The following is a 26130-nucleotide window of genomic DNA, read 5'->3' on the forward strand; positions in this document are numbered from 1 at the left end:
GTAATGGCGTGGGACGGTCCCGGACCCCCTGGTCGGGGTGCGAGCGTGCGCGCTAGAAGGTCCGGGGGCGCGTGGAAGTCCCGGACCCCACAAGAGGGAGGTCCGGGACCGTCCGCGCATGCGGAGTGCCCCTCCCGGAAGGGCACGTGACATCGCCAGACCCCTTCCCCAGGGGGAGGTGTGTTCGGATGGTTGATGTCGGCGTGACAGTAATGGGGGCGGCGCCAACTTGTCTTGTACCGCGTTGAATGCTCCACAGTGCTGCTATAGCGGCTGGGGTGGCAGAGCGGTGACCGGGGTCAGTGGACGGGATGCCGGTCACATCCACTGCGGGAGTGGCAGTCTGACGCCGCCCGTCCTTTGAGCCGTGGCGGAGTAGCTGGCCTTTAATGCCTTTGTACGGCGGTCGGTTGGGCGGCGGGGCCACTTGTCCCTTGTGCCGACAGATGGCCTCGAGCGAGGCGGAGATTGGCCACCCGCTCGAGGGCAGGTCCGCTGTCCTCGAGCGAGGCGGAGACTGGCCACCCGCTCGAGGGCAGGTCCGCTGTCCTCGAGCGAGGCGGAAATGCGATTGCGCGGTCGAGGGTCCGAGGGGAGCCCTCGAGCGAGGCGGAGATGAGTGACCCGCCCGAGGGTAGATTCGCTACCCTCGAGCGGGGCGGAGATTGTTCGGTGGGCCTGAGAGGGGTGCGAATGGCCCACATGCTGGGCTTCTTTGAGTCCTTTCCTCTCTTCCAGATTTGGAAGGAGGCCGGGGGCCTTTGTGGGCCCAGTTGCCTTAACATGTGTTTGTGTTTTCGAAAGTGGTTTTAGTACTCCAATTAGGGTGTCCCTAATTGTGGCACCCGACAATGCTCTCACCCGATTCTAAAAATAGATTATTTTTAGGGACGGAAGAGAGGATGATCTGCATCTAAAAATGTATTTTTAGGGACGGGTCGTTTGCTACAATAGCTCAACTCTATTTGTAGCAACAGGTCCAATTTTAGTCCGCCCTAAAAAAAATTTAAAATGTTGCTATAAATCGTTTTTATAGTAGTGAGCCTGTTTAGAAGACCGTAGCTATATTTGCCATAAGTGCCATAGGTGCCATGACAAAGTAAATTGAACCAAATTATAGTTTTGGTGGTTATTCAAACCATAGCTATATTTGAAGAGAGTAAATTGATCTTTTTCCAACTAAATATTTGATTGTCTCTAATTTATTCACAAAGTCTCTAACATATTTCACATTTGTAAAGTGTTGATCGAATTGGTATGTGATGACTGTGAAGTTTCCAAGATTTAGGGGAAGTCTCCTCATGATTATAACATGTTATGTATCATATATATTCTACTCTTTTCTTTTTATAAGTTTTTCTCGTAAGGTTTCTCATAAGAAAACATCTAATGAGACAATATCGATATAAGAATATATGTCATATCTTCTATTTTCCTCTGGAGGTTCTTAAAGAAGATATCCAAAATATATTAAAGATGTGTATTGCTCTCTAAATTCTTAAGGAATTTAGTTTGAGCGATGGTCATATATGCTATATTATTTTTTTCTTATTTTTCCCAATGGATTTTGAAGTAGTTTTAATGATATATCTACATATATTCCTCGTATTTTTCTTATAGGGTTCTTGGAGGAATTTATAAATCAATTTTGACCTTAAGGATGGATTCGATAAGAGTGGTGTTAGAAATAATTTGGTGTGATCTCATCCACCGGGTGTCTATCCCAGCGTCCCTTCGGGTACCCCTTCCTTATGTACAAACTCTTGAGATCAATACTAGAATTCCATTCCAGTTTCATTTGTATCTTTCATTTACATTTGAGTACTACTACTCTAAACAATCTGTAGTGATAAGGAGTACATTTAGGGGTAAGTGTACGCGCATAAAAGTTTAAGAACATCATAACGATAGAAGAAAAGAAAAATAACATAGTACTAAAGTATTTGACCATTTGAAACCCAATATAGAGGAACGAAGAGTTTCACTTCCATATGGAGGAAATTATGTGCATCGATTCTAAAATCTAAAGAGAAAATTTTCCTGCTCTAGGGTTCCATCCAAACAAATTTCGTCCACGGAAGGCACATGCATGATTAGTCACACGAGCAGCTAGAGATGGCAGCGGATCGGGTTCGGTGCGGGTATCCGCGGGTTTCGGTTTTTCGGGTTTCGGGTTTGGTGTTGGTTTTTCGCCCACGGTTTTCAGGTTCGGGTTCGGGTTTGGTTTCGGGTTCGGTTTCGGGTTTTGGTTTCCACCCGTGGATATCCAATGGATATCCGAAATAAATTATTTGGAATTAAAACTCATGTTTTATAATATATTAATGATAATTTGTTTACTTAGACTATTAAATTTATTGAAAGTTGGGTCATGAAAATATTTATTATTTGTTACCTCTTGTTTATATATGTGAATATGTGTATATTTATCTGCAGGTTTCGGGTATCCATTCGGGTTTCGGGTATCCGCGAGTTTGGTTTTGGTGATGGATTTCCACCCGAATCGGTTTCGGGTTCGGGTTTCGATTTCGGGTTTCGGTTTTGGGTGCACGGAGACTCCACCCGATCCGAACCCGACCCGTTGCCATTCTTACGAGCAGCCGATGAGGCTCGACATCCCATGATTTCAGCAGGGAAGGAAATCGCTTCGCTGCATATCGTGTGACATCCCGATCCAATAAAGATGAATTTTATTTCACTAGTAGTCCAAGTATGAGTGACACGACATGTGTAGGGAGTTGTCCCACCTTGCTAGTTGAGGGTGGGGCTCACCAATATATAAACCCAAGTGCCAAGTGCATTTTCAACTCCCAGGTAACCCTATTACGCGAAGCAATGATGAAAGCGTAAGCAAGGTGATGCGAGTGCGTGTTTTCCAGGCGCATACGGGTCAGATGCACATGCATGATGCGCATGACGTGTGGGCTCATGTATGGTCAAGGTATGGCACATGTGCCGCGTGGGGCCATGTATGAACGTGGCCAGGGAAGTCGATGGTGAACCTGTCCCAAGGTTCGTCAACCTGTCACTAGTATGAAAGCAAACTACATTTCACTACAAGAAATCCCTTAAACTATAATGATCAAATTTTGTCACAGATCACTAAAAAACCGTAAAACAGTATTGGTGATGATCTCAACTTTTGTCATATATTGAGTGTCATAGATTACATATCGTGATGTTTTAACCGAAATCGTCACAGATTAGCTCAATCCACGATGTTTTTGAAACATCATAAAATAGCCTTAGCTCCGTTCCACCTAGCCGAGGTCCATTATCTATGACGAAAATAAATGTCACGGATTCGATTGCCAAGTCACAGACGTCCACATGGCTGATGGCATGGCTGCTGATGTGGATAGAGGGGATGATGTGGCACTGACATGGCTAATGATGTGGTGCTAACATGGCCGATGACGTAGTGCTGACGTGGCCAATAGTGTGGAAAATTGTGATGATGTGGCTAATGTCATCAACACCGCAACCCATTTATGGATGGGCCCAATTCAACAATACACAGCCTGCTATATAAAAAATTAGCCCACTAGTTTTCCTACCCCATATAGCATCCAGCCTAGAAATCACAACAAACAAAAAATAAAACCCATTTTCAAGAGATTGCGTCAATTGCTTAATTAGTACAACAATTAATTAAACAGTACACAATATTTATATTTACATATTGCACAAATATTAGACAGGCACAGAACAACACTTTTGTAGCACTTTGTAGGCTATCAATAATTTTCCTCCACTCCAAGTGATCTGGTAGATAATAAATCTAATTAGTACATGGAACGTGGAAGGGCACAAAGCTTGGCCAAGCTGTGGCACAGGAAAATGAAAACGAGAAATCAACAATTTAAGAAAAGGAGATGCTGACAAGATTTTAGAAATTCACAAGAGAATGTTTAAAATTAACAAAGCCATGGAGCTCTCTAATCCACCTTTAACATGAAGTAGTAATCAATTAAAAAAATAATCCCAGGAGACAAGCAGTTCTTAATACATATCTAATGCAAGAGTTGAAAAAAAAAGAAATGGAGCAAAACAAACTGGATTATGTGTCTTGGTAGAAAATGCATTCCATTGCCGTGTTTTTGTTACTTTCACTCTATTCAAATCTTTATCAAGAGTATTGATCGAAGCTAAGCATGTTTGTGATAGCAATGATAAACTGTGAGGTTGCTTCCTCATAGTTCCACTCTCATCACCAGAAATATGCAGTTACAGAAAATTATATGTTTGTAAAACTAGTTGTCACGGGTGAAGTTTCAAAGTCAACTCCAGAAGCAACATGTAGAGCTAATATTGTTCACGGGTAGAAAGAGAAACTTTTACAATCAGATTGGTAAACCCAGTTAGCCAATTCAACATATATAAGCCCAATATTTTTTTTTTACATGTAATAGACTAGACATCTAAACTCTCAGGCAGTGATTTCAAGAATTTTTGAACATATTTGGTGTTTTTTGTCAATTAAATGAATTTTTGTGTGCTTGTTGAAAGTAATTCTAATTTCTAAGTTGAACCGTGTGTACCTACAAAAAATGTTCAAAAATTTGTAGAAAAATTATATTTAGACTCATACGTTCCATTCTAGCCCATGTCTTGGAGATGCATGAAATATTCAATTATCTCCTAGAGACAATCTCTAAATATAATAGTTAGAACAATATCAAAGTTTTGTCAAACAAATTCTACAAATTGACGTGGCGATATTTTTTTGGTCCATAAGCTTATAATACAAAATTGAAATGATTTTAATTAAATGGTTTCTTACATTGTTCACAACTGGATAAATCTCTCATATAGTTTGTTACAAGTCAAGTCAAATTTTGGGATTTGAATATCTCGTAACATTTTTTTATCTCGTATGCACCTCAGATTTGGACACCTTATGTTTACCATAATATTAGACAATATTAAGTTACATGAGCAATTGTTATACAAAAACATATTTTTCTTTTCTCTATTTAGGCGTAAGAAAACGAGCTATATAAAAAAGATCCAAGGAATAGCAATTAACACACAAACAAACACTATTAAATGAAAGGTCCTGATTTTATAAAAAAAAATACAGAAAAAAACAGCCAAATTTAGAATTCTTATGTGTGAAATGTGAAAATTTTGGATGTCTCGAGAGTTCATATGAGAGTTCTTAATTGCAATAGATGGGTTTAATTTAAGCCTACATGATTTGTTGGAGGTGGCATACTAATATGCAAATAATAAAGATAATATATTTGAATTGGGAGATGTAACATAACAATACAGAAATAAGGAAAAAAATTGTGATGCCGAGGAGGTCGAACCATTACGCTACACCCCCTCATCTTCTTCTCCGCCGCACCCCCTTCCTCGCCCCCCTCGATAGATCCGGCGGCTGGGTGGCGGAACATGGTAACGGCGGCGTGGGGAACGCGCGCCGGCAGGTACGCCGCGCTTCCCCCTCTTCGGCGCCCAGTGCTGGGGAATGCGACTGCGGCGGCCCCTCCAACATCCGGCGCGTAGTCATCGATGTGACGATCTCAAGCACTGAGGAGGCGACGGTGAGAGAGCCCATCTGCGTGCGACCTCACGAAGAAGCAGAGCAAGTGAATGCTCACTAGAACTTGTTGGTAGTTAAGTTTCAACTCGTCATTTTACTGCTTCCAATTGACTTGCCTTTTATTTGTCAATTCAATTCCTCAATTGTGCATTGAAAGGTGTATGGGAATATTGCTTAACATATCCTAGCAATCAAAGCTACTCTGAACAAAATAGAGAAAGGGGAGGCTACATCATATACTGCCAATTTAACTTTTCCCATATGTGCTGTGTGCTCCCACTGTATAAAATGAAATTGGCATTTCCTTGATAGATGTAGCCATGTAGGAGATATGACCAGCACTGGTCAACTCAATAGTAAACATAGAATTGATATGAGCTTATTTCATCACTGATAAACTGAAACTGCTACTTTTTTTTCCTAAGCTTTCCAAAAACAAGTTTGATATGAGCTGATTGAATTGGAAGTGGCAGCAGGTTCCCCTGTTTGCCCGATTTCCTGTTGCTCAACTGAAATTGACATGCTTTACTTGTCGCAGGGGCCTCTTCAGAAGATCTGGGACCTGAACAATGAGATAGCCGCCTCAGAAGTCAAGATCAGTGTGCGTACTGTTAAGCTTGAGAAGGAGAAAGCAAAGAAGAAAGCACTTCAACGTGCACTAGCAAAAGCTTACAGGGAGGCATCCAAGATGTAGTGGGTGCAAGCACCTTGAGGGTCAATGCTATTGGTTTTTGGTGGAAGCAACAGGTGGAAGCGGTTAGTTCTTTTGCTGTTTGTGTTGCAGTGTTGCTGCTACTCAAACAAAATGTGCCCTGTGTCATGTGTCTGTAAATTTGGGTAGTTGGATGCATACTTTTGGTTGGCACAAACACTTGTAATTGTGCTACTGATGTTGGTGAAATGAACCTGCAGATTGTGAAATGTACCTTATGAATCCTATATATGTTATGACTGACAGACTGAGTTCAATTTTGTCGGCATTGTATATCTTATGTTCCTGCTGTACATTTTTTGCAGATTGTGAAATAACAGTATACACGTATCACACAGACTGACTGAAGCATCCTTATTTGGCCACCTATACAAGCTAAGCCCACGCAATTAACTGGCCACCACAACAAATTTCCTCAAATGCTAAACATGTGATCAGAAATCAACAAAGCACACAAGGCACTGATGATAATATTAGTACTTTAGCTGCACCACACTCAAGTGAGTGTCATATCATGCATACATAAGCATATGCAGTGAAACAACTGACAAGTTTTGTTCCAAGAGATTCGACATCCACGATTAAGCTAGCGGTAACTGTTTAGCATTAAGACTAATATTAATAAGTCTAACAGAAGACAGCCAGGCAGTCACATTCATGAGCCTCCAGATGCAACACCAGATATTTAATAAACCATCAGGAACCTGCCAGGAGAACTTACATTAGACCATGTCACAGTGTGAGCATAACTGATGAACACGAACGATATATGTTCATAAGAGGGGCGTAAGTGAACAATTTACTCACCACGACCATGTCCAAAAGACCATATTCCGCAGAACATTACTGGTTCTTGCTTCCACCTGTGGATAGAGATAAGAAATTGGAGTTGGGGACAGTGGTCACTACTTCAGTAGGTTATATGATTATGACATTCTTGCTTCCACCTAGCATTGAAGACTTCAGAAAATCCTCATCTTCAGGGAATAGCTGCAGATTCTTGGACTTTAGCAAGAACCCAACAGCACCATCCTGGAAGTCCAGTAAGCTTCCAAGTTTTATGAGTTCAGCGAGCGAAGGGATCTGATCCGCCATCTCAAAAAGCACGCCTTTAGATATCTCGTCTGCAAAGTAGGTTGCAAACTTAATCTTCTCTTCGGAACTGGATTCGCCATCGCTACCCTGCATGTACAGCTTGGAATTTTCCCTTTCCCACCGAATCATTCGGCAGGCCTTCACATCCACTACCTCACCAGATGACAACCTTACACTATAGCTCACCGTGATAGGTTCATCAGTCACTTGGACAGTCACATTCAGAAGGCAAGAAACCATCCTCTGCCTCTCTTCAGAGGGAATGTCAAGAGCAGGATCAGCAAGGTGCGCAATAATAATCTGGAGCAAGCCAACCTTAACCACCTTGCTTGAATCAACTGTTCTGAAACAGCCATTCTCTAAGGTCAAAGATTCATTCTTCATGACTGCTCTGGATATTCTCTGAACACCAATGCTATTATAGATTCTGTTAAGTCTTGCTCGAGACATGGATGGTAGGGTGGAAGAAGGATACCAGATGAAAAGCGATTGATGAGGAAGCTTGGTGAACAAATCTGCAAGCAGTAGATCATCAGGAATGAACACATTCTCCTTGTTTCGTAAAATAATCTTGCCATCGATACATACTGGAACCTTGACACAACCAGATAGAAGTTCCTCTGTATTTTTGGTCCAATTAGTTGCAATGAGCTTCCAGAAAGCGAAGCAATCAGATATAGCGAGCATGTGGACTGAGTTCTCCCATGTGGCCCATAATTTGCAATAGTCTTCAGAACAAGGTCCATGCCTCACACCAAAAGTAACTGAAAAGAAGTCAAGCAATTTCCTGTCATAATATTTGTCCAGAATATGTAGCTGCAGGCTAAAAAGATTGTTCTTATCATGAAGAACACAGCTTCTTGAGCTCACCCATTCTCCGCCCTCTGTTTGGTTTGGTATCCAAATCCAATCGCTGGTGCTGTTGTCAGGCTTCCAATTATGCTTCATCAGGTACATGTAGATCCGGAAAATAGTAGTTCTATCCTTGTGGCTTTTCAGATGCTGAGCAATAAGATCTTGTCCACAATTAACATCAGTGACCACTCCAATCTTCGCAAGGGCATTTTTGAATGAGGCTATCTCCAAACCATAGAATGCTTCATCGATGAAAGGGCCATCTTCCATGCACAGAGAAGACTGTCTCGCATCAAATAGGATACATTCATCAGGAAATTTGTAGCCCATGGATGTCTTCAACCACTCCTTGCAAATCTTGTCCTGGAAGTCATTAGGAGGTGCGATTGCAGAGGCAAAGTAGTTCTTGATGCACTCAAGCAATGACAAGATGGTAGCTTTGGACATTATGGATGGATCATCAGGAATGTTGAGGCCAGCAATGACAAATCTAGCACCAAATTTCACTTCAACAGTAACACCCAACTCCCTAAGCTCATCTTTATAACCATAAATATCCTCTCCCAAACCATTACAAGAGTCACCATCATCAATGAATGGTAATAATGCCACATGAGATAAATATTGCCATGCATTATCAAATAGGATTGCACTTGAGGGAGATTTGAACCCTAGTGATGTGTGTAGCCACTTCTCGCTGCGCATGCAGTTGAAAAGCTCAACAGGAAGTGGGCTGTGTGTTCTCAGCTGCCGATAAGATTTTAGTAGAGCAAGGACATTAGCCTTTGTAAGTGATGTCTTCAATACCATGTCCTTGAAAACCTGAGCTATAGCCTTTGATACCTCCTCAAATCGTGTTACCAAACCAGTCTTCTTCAACTCCTCTTGGTATGAACTGATGACACTCCCATAAAATCCTAAATCAATTATGGGAACTCCTTTGAAAATATTCACAAGGCACTGCCATTCAGGATCCACAAGAAAAGACACACCAGGAACACAAAATCCCACATTAGTCTTCACCCATTTCAAAACTTTGAGCTTCCTTATGAAATCTTCACATGAACCCACATGACGAATGCATTTGAGGATTAATACAGTAGCCTCAGAGGTAATAGCAGCAGAATTGAACTTAAAGTTGTCAATAACAAGCTGGTAATTTTGTTTGAACCCAACAATAACACCAAGCAACTCCAGCTCCGGTTTGTAGGCATGGATTGCCTCACCATAGAACTGGACATCAAGGAATGGTTGGTTACTAATACATGATGCCACTTTCCAATCTGAGTCATAGATGATACAATCAGAAGGACGCCTGTAGCCAAGAGTGCTCTTCATCCAACATCCACCTTTAACACTGTCAATCAGTTCACTTGGAGATAGAACCTTCTCTCGTAGGAAACGAATGAGCCTAAGAAGCGAGTACACATTCTCTCTTGTCAACGCATTGATTGCAGCCATAGATATGAGGTAGCTTCCAATGTAAGCTGATGCCTCCTGAAATTCAAATCTCACCCCAATTGCCTTGAGTTCCTGTTTGTACATATGCAGCTTGTTTCGATAGAATTGTTGGTCAATCATTGGTATATCGACAAAGGAAGACACACTTGGCAAAAGGCTTCCCCAGTTAGCACTAGACAGAAATGATTCATTTGGTGGCTTGTATCCTACTGATGTTTTTAGCCAACTCCCTTCTTTTACACAAGCTAGGAAACGATCTGGTAATCTTACACCATTTGACTTGATCTTTCGTATCCATTCCAGTAGCAAGAAAGCATTGTCCACTGTGAGAGGCGACGATACAGTATGGAAGCTAGCATTTGGCGGGTTTATGAATGGGACATCTGAGGCATGCAGATGTGTCTTGAGGAATTCCAATAGCTGATCCTCAGATGTGAAGTTCCCCGCAAAATGGCCTGCTGACTTGTAATCTGCTGACAATTCAATATAACCATCATTCCTCCATGGGTTTGTACCCAGCAAACCAACCCATTTGCTCCCCTTGGCGGGAACTATAATGCTATTTCTTTCCTTGACAACATGGCCATAGCTGTCAATTACTGGCATGACACGGCATAGTTCTGATAAGTAGCAGCTCTCTATGTGTTTCATCTTCAATGAGTGGTACAAAAAGTGTGCGTAAGCAATAACAGGTCTGCAATCATTGCCCAAGGAACCAACAACAGTCAATCCATAACTATAGACAGAGACAACCTCCACTTTTGCAAGGTTCCGAAACCAGTTTTCCACTGTCGTCTTCTGTGAGAAACCTTCTAGAGAAATCTGTGTGCTGGGATGGATAAAGAACCGATTAGCAGATGGAAACTCCTTGTTCCAGCTGATTAACCATGATCTGCATGTCCCGTCAGATGCAATACACAACCTATCATTATGCTGACTAGCTCTTGATATGCTCCAAAACAAGAGAACACCATTCCTATCAACATCTCAGTAGGGGAATTGACATCATGTTTGTACCAGAGAAACAATTATTCCAATTATTGGCAACAAAATATATAATTTCCAGGTAAAGCTGTTCATGTGCCTCCTTGATAAGATTAGACCCTTCAATGCATTTTGCATACCATTCAGTGCTCACACTCTTGACACCCAGAAATTCAAGCACGCTGTTGTATGTACTCTTGTCAAAATGAGAACTAAGAATGTAGGTCCCATGAGTTGACAGATTCTTCAAGTCCATTCCATATTCCCGTGCTTTGCCAAGAATAGTCCAAAAAGCTGGCTTCAGCCGTGCAACGTCACTGGGTTTGCAGAATATCTTTTGTGAAGCATAAGACTCACAAGGAACTATATCCTCAGCAAGAACCTTGTTCTTGATGCCAGACCTAACAGGCTCAAGCAGTGGGATCAGTGCGGAATTGACAGGCAGTAAGTTGAACATAGATGGCAGAGACATTGCTGGTGCGTCAGCTCTTGACTTCACAAGTGTTACAAAAGCATTCATGAAAGCACTTGGGACACACTCTAGGATTCCCTTGTTCCATGGACTGTCAAGCAGTATTGCCTCCCTTGATGAGGCAAGGAGGAAGTCTGCCTAGATGATGAAGGGGAAGTTTGTTACCATCTCAGTAGGGAGAAAAGCATAGATTCCAGGTGATAGCTGCTTCCCACGGGACAGACGCTGGCCATGTGGGAAGGCCAGGGTTATCACCCATTCATCGATTTCAGCACGTTTGTCAACCCTGTTCTCTGGCTTGACTGGGAATTTCTGCCTCCACATATAGTAACCGCATTCTTCTTCTCCTTTACCACTCTCTTCAGCTGACAAGTGGAGTGTATAAGACTCTGCATGCATATTCTTCCTGGCTTGGTAATTCCTTTCACTGGAAATTGAGATCTCACTAACAGTGCTACTCTTTGGATCAGAGTTATCCTCTCGGACAGAAAGCTTCCTGATCTTTGATAGGAAGAGTAGCATTTCAGGATGCATGCTTGACAGTTGCTTCTTCACAGCATCAACTTTCTCACTCTTTAAGGGTAAGATGATGGTGGTTGTAGGTAGGATTTTGGAGCATCCATATGTGGCTTCAATGTCTGAAAGGCTAGGTGTGGATTCCACCCATTCAGGGACAATGTATCCAATGTTGCATTCAGCGCATGGTTTCTCATTGAACTTGATCTGATAGCCGTTACTGAATATATGCGGCTCACTTGATATCAAGAAAACACTCTTGAACTCAATCCCTGAATCAAAAGGAAAAATAATTATAACTCATAGTGAGGCAGAAAAATGAGGGGCAGTGTGTGCTGTAACTCTTACCAATGAATTGGGTGTGGTGGGTCAACAGATATTGACAGATTTTGACAAAAGGAAAAAAAATTATCACTCATAGTGGGTCAAAAGGAAAAAAAATTAAAACTCATAGTCCTGTAACTAAAAAGATTTTGGCAGCTCAAACATGCTTTGGTATTTATCTGTGAATCTGTATTGATATGCATGGATTAACTTTCCCATTTAAGCTAGCTCACTGGCAGGGTTAAACTAGTTCATCTAACATGAAGTATAATATGAGCATACACTCTTTTAAGAGGTAAGGAATAATTTCTTAAATTCATTTAAAACATTGATATACCAACTTACTGCAGTAATCTGTTCCAAATATATAAGTTAAGAATATTAAAAGCTAGGACCTTAAAACAAAATACTTGCTAGTATCTTTTCATGATAACCCCATTACTGAAATCTTTATTCAAAAGAACCTGCTTCAGTTAAACAGGATTCAAAATTCAAATGTGTCAGCTTATGTACCAACAAGGAGCCCTTTGCTTCCATGCAATACAGGGCACCTGTAACGAACATGGCACCATTTATGCCATTTCGAGTGATTTTGGTGATCGAATGACAACGCAATCAATGGGATTAATGCTTTTGTTAAGTGAACATTTCTAGATCCCAGGGATGAAGTAGAAAGGCCATGCAAAGCAAAACACGAAGAACATTGGACGAGTTCTACTGAAACCAGTAGCACCAGAAGAACTGATGCCCCTAGCATCGTTGCATCCGATGGTTGTCGGAAGATCCGACGCCCTGCTGTGTGGCCCAAGTCTTTGTGCCTCTGGAGATTAAGTGAAGCAACAAGTGAAGCACCGGATGAACCGATGGTGTCAAGAGAGGCATCGGTGCATTGGATGTACTATGTTCCAGAGACGATGTCAAGCGCGCAGGAGCCAAGTCTTCAGCACCGGTTGAACCGGTGATGCATCGGAGCATAGCACCGGTGTAATGACGTCAGCAGAAGAGGGAGGCCCAACGGCTAGTCCAGTTGTTGTGTGTGACCGGTTGAACCGACACCCTAAGCATCGGTTCAACCGATGGACCCTGGAACTGCTGCAACTGTGTTAGAGAAGCCAACGGCTACTTCGGGTCTGAGAGTGACCGGATGAACCGACGCTACCCTATGCAGAGGCATCGGTTCATCCAATGGTACGCAGATTTTTGCTAACCGTTGGAGCAACGGCTCCACGACTTGGAGGCCTATATATATGGCATCCCCCGGCCATTTGAAGCTTGCTGGAGTTGTTAGAAGTCACACACACACCCAAGATTATCTCCAAGCCATACAAGAGCACATTGATCATATCCTTAGCCTTTAGCACTAGCCTTGTAAAGTGTGAGTGCTAGATTAGCTCTTAGTGAGTGAGATTGCAAGGCCTTGAGCCTTTGTGCTGTGGTTCTTTAGTGAACCAAAAGAAGAGCTTGGTGCGCCGGCCCCTTGGAGCTGTGAAGCTCGCCGGCAACGTCATCGACCCTCCGACTTGGTGTGGATCGGCAACGACACTTTGTGCGGGGGACGTGGAGACCCACATCCTTTGTGGAGAAGCTCCTTAGTGGAACCCAGGGCCAAGGTGACCGTGATTGTGTTCACGGAAGAGACTTGGTGGCTGAGTAGCAATACTCTTAGTGAGTGCTACAACAACGTGGATGTAGGTGTGCCTTTGTGGCTAACCGAACCACGGGATAAACACCCGCGTCAAGAGTTTGCTATCTCCTATCCTGCTCATTAAGCTTCCGCATTTCATACTAGCAATTTGTATGCCTTTACTTTCATAGAGTAGTTTCTTGATAGGAAAGGCTATAGGTTGCTAAACTCTTTTGGGATAGGGGTTTCACACTAGAACAACCATAGTTGCACATCTAGATAGTTTGTTTTAGTTTAAGTTTTGTGCAAACTAGTTGGAGCCATAGGTCTAAGTTTTTTAGAGTGCCTAATTCACCCACTCCCCCTCTTAGGCTAGAGCACCCGATCCTTACAGCACCAAAACAATATTAAAGAAAAATGAATAATCAGCACTCAACAAAAATTCCAACCATTTGAAATTAAAATTTTGTTCAATATTGATCTGTTATCATATTGAACAACAACAACAACAACAACAACAACAACAATATAGCCTTTTTTCCCAAGCAAGTTGGGGTAGGCTAGAGATGAAACCCGAAAGAAATAAGTTCAAGGTTCAGGCACATTGATAGCTAGTCTCCAAGCGCTCCTATCCAAAGCTATCTCTTTAGAGATATTCCAATTCTTAAGATCTCTCTTAACCGACTCATCCCACGTCAGTTTAAGTCTACCTCTACCCCTCTTTACATTATGAGTAAAGTACACCAGCGGTCCTCAAACTTGTAAGGGTGTATCATATAGGTCCATCAACTCCGAAAATGCATTTCTGGGTCCCTAAACTTTTTAAGTCGTTCACCGGAGGTCCATACGCATCCATGTGGGCAGCTAGCGCTGATGTGGCACGCTGACTAGGCGCCACTCTTTCTTCTTCCTCAAGACATGGTTGCCAAGCAGCTCCGCTCGTCCGGCGAGCTCCGCGGCCCCGCTCGGCAGGCGAGCTCCGCGGAGAGGGGGCACCTCCGCTCGAGGGAGGGAGGGCGGCCCCACGGCTCCGCTCGGCCGACGAGCTCCGCGGCGAGGGGGCGCCTCTGCTCCGCGTCTCCTCCACCGCCGGGGTAGCCCCTAGCCCGCGGAACTCACTGGAGCCGCCATCCTGCCCCGCGCCGCCCACGTTGGTAGGAGGTGCGCGAGGAGGCTCGCCGCCGCACCGAGAGAACCGGATCTGGAGGGAGCACTGGCGCGGGGAGGCCGCCGCCGTGCCATGGACCCGTGCGGGCATACGCCATGGCCGCTGCCGCCATGGCCCGGAGGGAGGAGTGCCGACGGGAGCTCGAGCCGCGCCATGGCCCCACGGCGGAGCTCGGCCGCGTGCGGAGCTCGATGGGGGCCCGGCAGCCCGGTCTCCACACGCGGCGGAGGAGCTCGAGGGAGAGGGACGGGCGCGGCGCGGGATTGGGAGGAGGGCCGAGCTCGGCCGGCGCCACCGCATGCGCGCTCGCGGGTGCTCGCCGGTGGCCACCTCGTAGGGCTCCGGTGCGGCGCGGGCCTTCGGCCGCCACCGCCTTGGCCCCGCGTGGGTCCGGCCGGGACGGAGCTCCGGGGCCGCGTCCAGGCGCCCTCGAGGCCGACGGGGCACGCTCGCCGGCCGCCTCCGACCCGCCTCCGCTCTCGCTGGCCTTGTCTCCGGCGGAAGCCGCGCGCCGCCGCACACCATGGCGGGTGCCGCGGCAAGGACGGTGGCGGGGCGCCGCGGCAAGGGTGGTGGAGGGGGGCCGCGGCGAGCGCGGAGGTCGGGCGCGGCGGCGACGATGGTGGCGGGGCGCCGCGGCGAGCTCGGAGCCCGGGCGCGGCGGCGAGGATGGGTGCGGGGTGCCAGGGCGAGTGCGGTGGCGGGGCGCGGCGGCGAGTGCAAAGGCGGAGCGCAGCGGCGGTGAGGGCGAAGGCGGAGCACAGCGGCGAGCTGGTGGCGGGGCGCAGGACGAGCGGCGCCAGCGCAGGGAGAGAGGGAGGGTGGGAGCCGTCAGCGCAAGGAGAGAGGATGGGTGGGAGAGAGAGAGGAAGGGGTGGAGAGAGGAAGGAGAGATGCATGAAAGATAAAGATGTCCAGTCAGCACGCCATGTCATCGATACTTGCTCACGTGGAGGGGTATGGACCTGCGGTGAACGACTTAAAAAGTTTAGGGACCAAAAAATGCTCTTTCGAAGTTGATGGACCTATATGACACACTCTTACAAGTTTATGTACCTCCCATGCATTTTACTCTTACATTATTGACCTGCTCAAGAACCCCATTACGCACCGGCGCCTCAGGAGGCCTTCGTTGGACATGTCCAAACCATCTCAGCCGATACTGGGTAAGTTTCTCCTCAATTGGTGCCACCCCGACCCTATCCCGAATAACTTCGTTCCGGACTCTATCCCTCCTTGTGTGCCCGCAAAACCACCGCAACATCCGCATCTCTGCTACACTCAGTTGTTGGACATGTCGTCTTTTTGTAGGCCAACATTCAGCACCGTATAACATTATTGAAAAAGTGATAAAAAAGTTATAAACTAACTTTGCCTCTAGGAAAAAGCAATTTTTATCATATTAGTGAATAGAGAAATAGATTTATCTAGTTATAAGCAGTACATATAGTTCCTGCCATTTGGCAATATCATTTCATCTATATCATATCTCATAATTTTTGACAATGGCTCAGAAGAGTTCCAACTAATTTGCCTCTAAAAAAAGTTAAAATTTTCTATTTGGTGAGGAAAACGAAAGATTGAATCAGCTGCTGTTACCTTTCTCTCCAATGTAACCATGATGTCTGTTTCCCTTCTTTGTTGATTTCCCAACACGACAGAAGGAATCTATATTGGTTGATGAGAATCCCCTCTCATTGTTAAAGATGAGCAAAGTTGAGCATGCACCCGATCCAGTAATGTCCTTCGATGTAATTAGAAACTCCAACGAAGGTGCTACTCCAGAAGGGTATTCATTATCTTCAGCATTCTGTTTTTGAGAAAGAAAACGTTAATATGGGAAGTAATAGTAAGATTCATCCAGTAAGAAAGCATTGAAGTGATAATAAATAGTAAGATATATCCACTAACAACTGCAAACATGAACAAGTCAGGTAGACTGATCATGCAAAATGGCACATTAAATGAATTATTTTTTACTGGCTTCACAACTTTAATGGAAATAAGCAGACCATGCCAACACATGCATTTTTTTCTAGGTGCTTCGGCTGTCATTAAAGAAGAGGAATACATTATTTTTAAATATTTAAGGGGCAGATAATCTGTGAAGCAAAAAATTGGGATCATAAGTCAGTAGTTAATGATAATATGGAAAAAAAATCTGAAGAAAAATAACAAGGGCAATCCAGCTGAAATTGAACTCTGCAAAAGGGAACATCATTTGAACAAACAATATGCATTCTTCTAGCAAAATACACAAGATCCATGCCTGTTACATGCACAAATGACAATAATAATACAGACCAAAAAGAATATGACAAAATAAGTAATAATCACTACTATCACCTATAGGTGCACATAAACTAACTAAGCAATCAATAACAGTTCAGATTTAATCTATCATCCATGTAAACACTCTGTTCCGTTTTACTCTACTTTTTTGTTTTTTGGTTCCTGACTGATGAAGAAGCATATGTAAGAATAGTATATCATGCATCATATTATTTATCCAATTAGAGAGTTACTTCCTGTGCTCCCGCCTGTAGTAGAGGGAATGTGGCTCTATGTTGTGTTTTATATTCAGATTCAACAGCATAATCTAGCCAATAATATTTATTATTGTCTTCAAGTACATGCTCATGTGATGGCAACTGATACAACATGGTCTTATGCACTTGCATACCTACAAAACCACAGCCATAGGCTACACCAATTTGAAACCTTTTTACTTTTGTTTCCCTGAATTAATAATGAGAGAACTTAGTTGTAAGTATAACCCCTATTTATGATACATGAAGAACATGTAAGAACATTATGAATAATTTAGTTACACAAACATGTCACCCATCAAAGCATTCTAAAATTTTCTTTTGGCAAGGATGCCATCAGAAGTTACACATCCTAGGAATGATTTCATTGATTTCCCGTATGTGTATGCTCCAACTCCAACGAAATGGGTTAAAAGTGAAAAGAAGGAATGCAAGAAGACGATCTGTAATTTCAGTCTGCAATGAACATATCTGACAACAAAGAGCATGCAAATAAACCATCTGAACTTCAGTGTTTTGTTGAACAATGGAAGTATTTCAAAAAATTAAGAATACACTTTTCAGTTGCAGTGAAGTACTGAACTTGTGTTAATAAATTATCATCTAATAGGGTACAGATTAAATCTGGAGAATAGGAATATCTCCAAATCACGCACTGAACAGTGAAGATGTTCGTCTGCCAGTCAAGTCATTGTTCCCATCCCAAGGAGAAAGCTCTACAACAGGGACAAGGCTTGCATTATTAATACTAGATCAGTGATAGGTGGGCCCTGGAGTTGAGGGGCCAACAGGTGAGCCAGAGAGTTCACAACACTGCTAACGGCACGTCGGCACGCATAGTGGAAGCAGAGCAGTCACTTCACATTAACACCGTGCAGAGCAACAGAGATGAACTCTCGGAGCACAAAATACATGCCCAAAAAATATTTTCTTTTCTTGGGAAATCTGTAGCAAGAGAGACACTTAAGGACAAAAAATGGTTTTCTTCTCAGATTTTATATAGTGATGCCAATGCACTTCGAGGCAGAAAAAAGGGAAAAGTTAGTACCAACACTAACACATACAAATCGAATTATTCTTTTTTTTTTCATTTCGAGATGGATAAACAGAGTTATGAGTCACACAAGAACAGCAAGAGTACCAGAGAATCATAGGAAGAAATGTAGAATGCGGTGCCGGAAAGAAGTGCTATCAGGCAGGCTAACATCGGAAGGAAGGAACAAGATGTCCTGACCTGCACGAGCTCCATGAGGAAGTGGACGTCCTTGGAGTAGGGCTCCTGGCTGAGGTAGTTGACGGCCTGATGCATGTCCTCCGCCAGCGGGTTCTGCTCGGCGCGCCCGATGAAGTAGCGCTCGCGCCGGATCCTCTCCACGTGCTCCCGCGGCGCCGGCGCCGGCGCCGGGGACAACGACATTTCGGCGGTTTCCACTGGGCTGATGACAAGGGGGAGAGACGAAGCAGCGGGCTTCTTTGCTGCACGCTTTTGCAAAAGAGATGCAATGTCCCTGTTCCTCTTCATCGTACAAGATTCTACAAACAGAAATGCAAGATATAGCATTAGCTGATTATTACCTGATTGATGATGATCGGATGGAACTTGCATTGGAAGGGTCGGGGAGACAAGAACAGAAGAACTCACCTGTGACCGCCTGTACCGTGGAGGCCTAGGCAGCAGGCAACAGATTGCAGGAGGTTTGGAGGCACGGAGGAGTGGAGGGGCGTACTGCTGCCTGCTGGTCGCTGCTTGGGCGGCCGCCGCCGGCCGGAGGACGAACCAATCGAATAGGAACCGCCGGCCGACGAAGACGGCACGACACGAAAGGCGGCGAAGCGTGCCGCCGCTCGGCGTCGGCGGCAGCTGATATGCTATAGTGGGCTGGGCTGGGCGGACGCTATAGTGGGCTGAGCTGGGCCACAGGGTTAGAGTAGTAGTAATAGTGATCAAAGTTGCACATTAGACTTCTTGATCTGATCAAAACTAGTAAATCATGCATTTCAATTAAAAAGAATAGTTTTAGCCCTGGGTTCCTGAGATCTCTAACTGGGGCTGTTCCTTTTAGCTGGAATTTTCTACCAGCCATTGGACTCGGCAGGTGGTATCTTGGTTGGAGCTAATGCTGATCTTTTACACCGGTAGTGTCAGATATCCTTAGTTTTTCTGTGAGCGTTATGATTACAGATAAGAAATCTGGTTTCGACTGGAAGCTAATTGTAGTTTATGGCTCCCGTTATGAAGAAGGAAAACAAGCCTTCTTAGATGAATTACATTATGTGTTGAGTAAATGGCAGGGCCCCACCATCGTAGGAGGTGACTTTAACCTAGTAAGGTTTAGTAGTGATAAAAGTAATTTCAGGATCAATCATAAGTGGGCGGATGCCTTTAATGATTGGGTTAACAAGTAGGCTTTAATCGAACTAAGTGCTAATAATAGGAAGTTCACTTGGACTAATAACCAAGAGAGTTTGGTTATGGCTAAAATTGATAGGATTTTTATTACTACTGACTGGAATTCAGCTTTCCCTCTGGCTAGAGTGAAAGCACTAGACAGACTTCCTAGTGACCATAATCCTTTGCTGTTAGATGCAGGTACTAATAATTTTTTTTGGAAAGAAGCGCTTTAGGTTTGAGAAATGGTGGTTAGAAAAAGAATCTTTTACCAAATTAGTGGAAAAAGCTTGGTCTCAACCATGTAATGAGACTAAGCATAAATAGATGGCAATTTAGGGTGAGAACGTTTAGGAAGTTAGTCAGGGGCTGGGCTGCTAATGAAGTTGCTGAAATGAACAGAGAAAAAGTTGCGCTGGCTGATGAATACAACCGCTTGGATAAGCTTTTGGAAGTTAGACCTTTGTTGGATAGTGAGAGAAGTAGGATGGACGCTGCTTCCAGAAAGTTAGAAAAAATCTGGGTCTTAGAAGAAATCAAGGCTAGACAGAGGTCGAGAGAGAGAGAGAGATCGTAGAGGGGGATAGAAACACAGCATATTTCCAGGCTGTGGCAAATCAAAGGAGCAGGAAGAAGAGGGTAGACTTCCTAGAGGACCCAAACGGTCAAATTCATGACCAGGCTGGCATGATGAAAATAGCGGTAGACTTTTACAAAAATTTGTTTGCTAAAGAAGAGAGAGCTGGCATCTCTTTAGATGAAAATTTCTGGGATAACTCTCATAAAGTTACGCCTGAGGAAAACGACATGCTCTGTGCCCCTTTCTCTGAAGCTGAAATTAAGGAGGCTGTCTTCAGCTGTTACTCGGAAGGGGCGCCAGGGCCAGATGGCCTTTCTTTTTTGTTCTACCAAAAGTTTTGGGAGGTGATCAAGACTGACCTGATAGGAATGTTTGATGATTAGCATAAAGGGGATTTAGACCTTTATAGGCTCAATTTTGCAATGTTGACTTTGATTCCAAAAGTTGAAAATGCTTGTAACATGAAGTTCTTTAGACCTATTAGCCTGATTAATTGTAGTTTTAAAATTTTCTCGAAAGTTCTATCCCTTAGACTCGGCAAAGTCTCTGATAGATTAGTGGCCATGAGCCAAAGTGCTTTTATTAAGGGTAGATATATCCTAGAAAGTGTGGTGGTAGCACATGAGTTGGACCATAGTGTTAAAAAATCAAATCAGTCTGGGGTCATCCTTAAGTTAGATTACGAGAAAGCTTATGATAGAGTAAGTTGGGATTTTCTCTTTGAAATTCTCAAAACTAGGAACTTTAATCCGACTTGGATAAGTTGGATTGAACAGCTAGTGATTGCTGGCTCGGTTGGGGTTAATCTTAATGGCGAGGAGAGCAGTTTCTTTAAGCCAGGAAAAGGCTTGAGACAGGGGGATCCTATCTCTCCTCTCCTCTTTAATTTAGTAGGAGATACCCTTACTAAAATGCTCGAGAAAGCTGTAGAGAGCGATTTGATTGGAGGGTTACTAACTGATTTCAGGAATGGGGGCGTGGTGTCCCTTTAGTATGCTGATGACACAATCTTGTTTTCAGACTGTGATGAGCAACACCTTAGGAACTTGAAAGGTTGCCTTATGTGGTTTGAGCAGCTCTCTGGGATGAGGATTAATTTTCACAAAAGTGAAATGATCCCTCTTAATTTGAGTAGTGTAGAGGTCCACAAAATTTCACATATTTTTGGTTGTCCGGTGGGTTCTTTCCCCATCAAGTATTTAGGTGTACCTCTTCATTATGCCTGAAAAGAGAAGATATTCAACCCTTGGTAGATAAAATACTGCAGAAAGTTGCCAGTTGGAGAGGAAGGCTTCTCTCTCATGCAGCTAGGGTAGTCCTGATTAAAACGTGTCTAGCTAGTATCCCCGTTTACCTCATGTCTTTCATCAAATTCCCCAAGTGGGCAATTGAGGGACCGAAACTGGCGACCAGAGGGGGGTGAATGGGAGCCGATCAAAATTTCTTTCGAAATCGATCCGTCGGCCTATATCCCGAAAATCACCACAAACCCTCAAATCCTAGATGAGGTGTGGAGTAGCTATAGAAGAGCTAAACCAACACAAATCACCCCTAGGAATGAGCGAGAGAAAGCACGGAAGCGATAGAGAAAAACTGCATATCTAGCAGTCAGGGACCGGTCAGACTGCTTGCTCTGGGCGGTCAGACCGGTCGGGCTGGATTTGAAATTCCAGACCGGTCAGACCGGTTGCTCTGACCGGTCAGACCGTTTCTGCTCAGAACAGAATTCCAGCCCGCGAACTCGAGGTGATTTCGAGATTACTCGTTCAAATCATCACCAAATGGTCTCAAAATTTGCAGAGAGGTTCCTGGGATAGAGACGAACCTCTCCACAAAAGGAATCAACCCAAAACGCAAAGGATCACAAGAATTTCGTGGGGGAAAGAGGTAAAAGAGGGTTTTCCAAAAACTCCAAAAACCTCAATCCGAGGGACTCGTGATTCTGGGGGGTTTAGCTCTAGGCTAGATGGTCGAGAAGCAAATCACGGAGTCCCTAAACCCACTAAGAGAAAGCTTTAATCTCAAAAAAACCACCAAAAGAGAGGAAATCAATCCATGAACAAAAGATGAACGGGAACACAAGAGAGCTGCTCAAAAGGGTCCTCGATTTCATTCAAATTCATCGTGATTTATAAAGGAATTCACCTATACAAGAGCTAGATCTCCACCCATTCATCCACCCTCTCAAATTTGTGGACCTAGTTATAATCTAGACCACGTTTTCCATGGAGACCTCGGCCTAACCTTAGAATAGAGAGAGGAGCAAGGAAAAATAGAAAAGGACTCGTGGCTTGGAGGCTCACCTATCCAAGGGGGCAGGTGAGATGTATTTATACGACCTCGGAGGCGACCGGTCAGACCGGTCCCTTCCCATAAATGACCTCCACCCTGACTCGTACACTAAAAACGCCCGTAGGGGCAAAACCGAAAAGGGTACAAGATCTCATCCGACGGCAGAGTTTCTTTCTTCGACTCGAAGCCTTCTCCGCGATGCCACCACGTCGATGCAGATCTGATCCGCGGTTTTGAGGGGTCCGCGAAACCCGGTGAGGTGGCCGGTTTTGTGAAAACCGCCAAAACTCCACGTGCGGGAAGATTCCCGCCTCCACGCCATGGCCCTGGACGCCGTTCCCGCCTCGGCCTTCTGACGGCCCTAGACGCCGCCCGACGCCCGTCACCTCCTCGCCCGCAGTGAGGCCCTAGACACCGTCGACGCCCGTCACCTCCGCCGGTCCCGAGACCGACGCCCGTGCCTCCACGACTTGGCGTCTTCAACCGCCGTCCGCCACCTTGGTTTTGTGGCGCAAACCAAGAAACCCTTCATCCACCGGTGCTTGCGCCCTCGATCCAGGAGTGGACGCCACAGCTGCCGCCCGGCCCGAGCTCCGGTCCCGGCTGCCCTTCACCGCCGTCAACTGCACGGTCCATCGGGCACAGCACCTCCACGGTAGCTCACCGTCGACACTCGACGTCCGTGTACCTGCAACCAAAGACCAAGCACACGATCACACCGCACGGTTGACAATTCACTCATCACAGCCAGGAGTGAGTACTGCTCATTCCTCAGCAATCAAGGTGATTAATACACAGATGGCTAACTGCTTATGGGATGATTCAGTAGAACATCGTAGGTACCACCTAGTCAATTAGGAGACAGTGTCGATGTGTAAAGATTTTGGAGGCCTAGGTATCCCTAATTTGAGGGACCTCAATCTCTGCTTTCTTGGCTCCTGGGTTAAGAGATATCACAATGATGGAGGTAAGTTGTGGAAGGAAGTTATAGACTTCAAGTATAACACTAGGAATCCTAATCTCTTTGATTCTAAGTCAGTTGGAGCCTCTAAGTTTTTTAAGGGAGTTATATGTGCAGCTCAAGCTGCTAAAATGGGTTTTAGATGGCAGATTGGGAATGGAAAGTTAGTTAGATTCTGGGAGGACAATTGGCTGGGTAATTCTAGTTTGGCTATCCAATATTGGGAGCTCTACGAGATTGTTAATGAAAAAGCTGGTACAGTTTTTGATCTCTGGGATGGAGAGAACTTAAAATGTGCCTTCAGAAGGTCTGTAGGCCAAAAATTGATGAATGATTGGCTGGAGGTTAAGCAACTGGCCTCTGCCATCAGTTTCACTTCTGAGGAAGACTCTCTGATCTGGATGTTCTCATCCAAGGGAGTCTACTCCTCACAAACTCTTTACAAGATCATTAACTTCAGGGGTGTCACGCAGATTCATGTGTCCGCTGTCTGGAAGCTTGTAATTCCACCTATGGTGCAATTTTTCTTATGGCTACTTTCAAAGAATAGGAATCTGACTAGAGATGTGCTGGAAAGTAGGGGCAAACTTCTAGAGGATAATACTTGTCTTTTTTGCACTGAGAGAGAAACATCTCACCACTTGTTCTTTTATTGTGTAGTTGCAAGAAATATGTGGTGCGTGATTTCTGAGCTCCTAAACTTAGATATAGGATCTGACTTTGAATCAATAGGTGGCAAGTGGCTTAGCAATAAACGCTTCCTGATTCCTAACATGTGTACCTCTGCTTCTTTATGGTGTCTTTGGAAACTAAGAAATGATATGCATTTTCAGAATACAAGGTGGAGAAGTATGGAAGTGCTTCTTCTGAAAATTGCTGGGACACTTCAGAATTGGATAATTCTGTGTCCTGCAAATCTGAAAGACAGTCTCTCTTCATTGGTAGAAGAACTAAGGAAGACTGCATCAAGACCTGGGAGGATTACTGGCTGAAGCGAGGTTTGTCTTTGGCGTCCCTATCCCTCTGGAAGCTTTCTGACTACAGCTGGGATCCGAAGCACATGCCAGAGGAGTTGAAAGAACTCTGTGAAGGCGAACTACTGGTGGCCGGTGCAGATGAAGCTTGATCTGCCCATCCAGGGCCAGAGGACTTGAAGAAATTTTTGCGGGTGTTTTTTGTTGGTGGCTGGGGCAGAGGATCGTGTCCTGTCCGTTCTTCTGTCGTGTTTGTTTTTTTACCGCTTGGAGCTGCTGTTGCTTTTACAGTTTGTTAGGTTGCAAACTGCTTGCTGGCTGCCTTGGTGGGCGCTTGAACTTGTGCTGTAAACGGTTTATCGTCTCTTCAATGATTAAGACAGGGAGCTTGGCTCCTGAAACTCTAAAAAAAAGGTGTTGCTATATAACAATTTTTTGAAAATTTAAAATAGAACCTGAATGTACTATTTTCCAAAAAAGAAACTTTCATCCCCACACACCATGGGCCTCGACCGGTGTCCTCGAACGCTGATGCGGCGAGCTGTCCCGCGTCCTCGACCGGCGACGAGCTCCGGCGGCACCAGCAACGCGGCAGCGCCGCGCTGACTCGCCTGGCGGACGGGACGGGACGGCGGGACCCCGGGAGGCGCGGCCGCGGCAGGCGCTCGGCACCACGCACGGCCGCGCGCGCGCAGGGAGACGAGCGGCGCGACAGCGATGGCGGGCGCGACTTGCTGTCAGTGTCAGCCGGAGCCGGACGGCCGGGCGCCTCCTTGCCCGTGGCCACGGACGCATTTGCCCAGAACGGATCGCGAGAGCTCCTCTAGTCAAGTCTTGAACGGCGCACAGGCTAGGTATCCCGTGTCCTCGACGGCCGACGAGCAGCGGGGCACTCGCCGGCGAGCCCGAGCAACGACGACCGCGCCGGCTTGACGAGGACGGCCGAGATGCTGACTTGCGCTCCATGTCCATGCTCGATCTGAGCCGCTCATTTCTGATCCGACGGCTCCTAGGGACCCAGGGGTGGACGTAATCTCAAATACCGTCCACCCCCCAGGTCGGTATTTCGCTGGCCGTCCGCCTCCGCTGCACGCCCCTTTCGTCCAGGTCCCCCGCTCGGAGTAAGGGACGGAGCTAGGGCCGGCGCCGCGCGATCTGGGTCGTTCGTTCTTCATCTAACGGACGGCAGGGGCCCCCAGGGGTGGACGGCGTCTCAAATACCGTCCACCCCCCTGGTCGGCGTTTCGCTCGCCGTCCACCCTTGTCGTCACGACGAAGCCCCTATCCACTGCGCGCCGGACCTCCGCGGCGTCCCGGCCTCCCGGGACGACAGCACAGCTTGCATAGCACCGGCCATGTCCACGGACAGCAGGCAAGGGCGCAGCCTGGCAGGTGCTCGGCCGCGAGCGCGGCGGCCATGTCGATGGCACGGTCACCCGCCGGCTCCTCTCGCACCCAACGCCCATGACCACGGGCAGCCTCAGGCCGGAGTTCAGCACGCCAAGGAACGGAGGATGACAGCTGTGGCCCGGTGTGCAGCACATAAGACCCTGGTGCTATCTTGGTCTAGCTTCGCCCTTGTCGAGGCACGCCGCCGCACGCACTTCTGATGCCCAACGCCGC

At 45.5% G+C, this 26130-nt stretch overlaps 1 protein-coding gene and 1 pseudogene across 3 annotated transcripts; one reads left to right on the forward strand and one right to left on the reverse strand.

The window, feature by feature from the left end:
* The first annotated feature begins 5290 nt into the window (after positions 1–5290).
* Positions 5291–6527, forward strand: LOC120686183. Of its 3 annotated transcripts, none has more exons than XR_005680029.1 (2): positions 5291–5621; positions 6090–6527. XR_005680029.1 is itself a non-coding variant. In XM_039968354.1 (2 exons), exons 1-2 carry the CDS (start codon positions 5298–5300, stop codon positions 6243–6245), a joined length of 411 nt encoding a protein of 136 aa, XP_039824288.1. In that variant the 5' UTR covers positions 5291–5297; the 3' UTR covers positions 6246–6520. The 3 variants fall into 3 exon arrangements, 1 of the variants encoding a protein (XP_039824288.1); XR_005680028.1 differs by having other exon boundaries at positions 5291–5624; positions 6090–6520; XM_039968354.1 differs by having other exon boundaries at positions 5291–5552; positions 6090–6520.
* A 198-nt stretch (positions 6528–6725) lies between these two features.
* LOC120686182 lies at positions 6726–18763 on the reverse strand (annotated as a pseudogene).
* Positions 18764–26130: the final 7367 nt, after the last annotated feature.

This window comes from Panicum virgatum, chromosome 8N (genome assembly GCF_016808335.1).
Source record: "Panicum virgatum strain AP13 chromosome 8N, P.virgatum_v5, whole genome shotgun sequence".
In the NCBI taxonomy this organism is placed as follows: Eukaryota; Viridiplantae; Streptophyta; class Magnoliopsida; order Poales; family Poaceae; genus Panicum; species Panicum virgatum.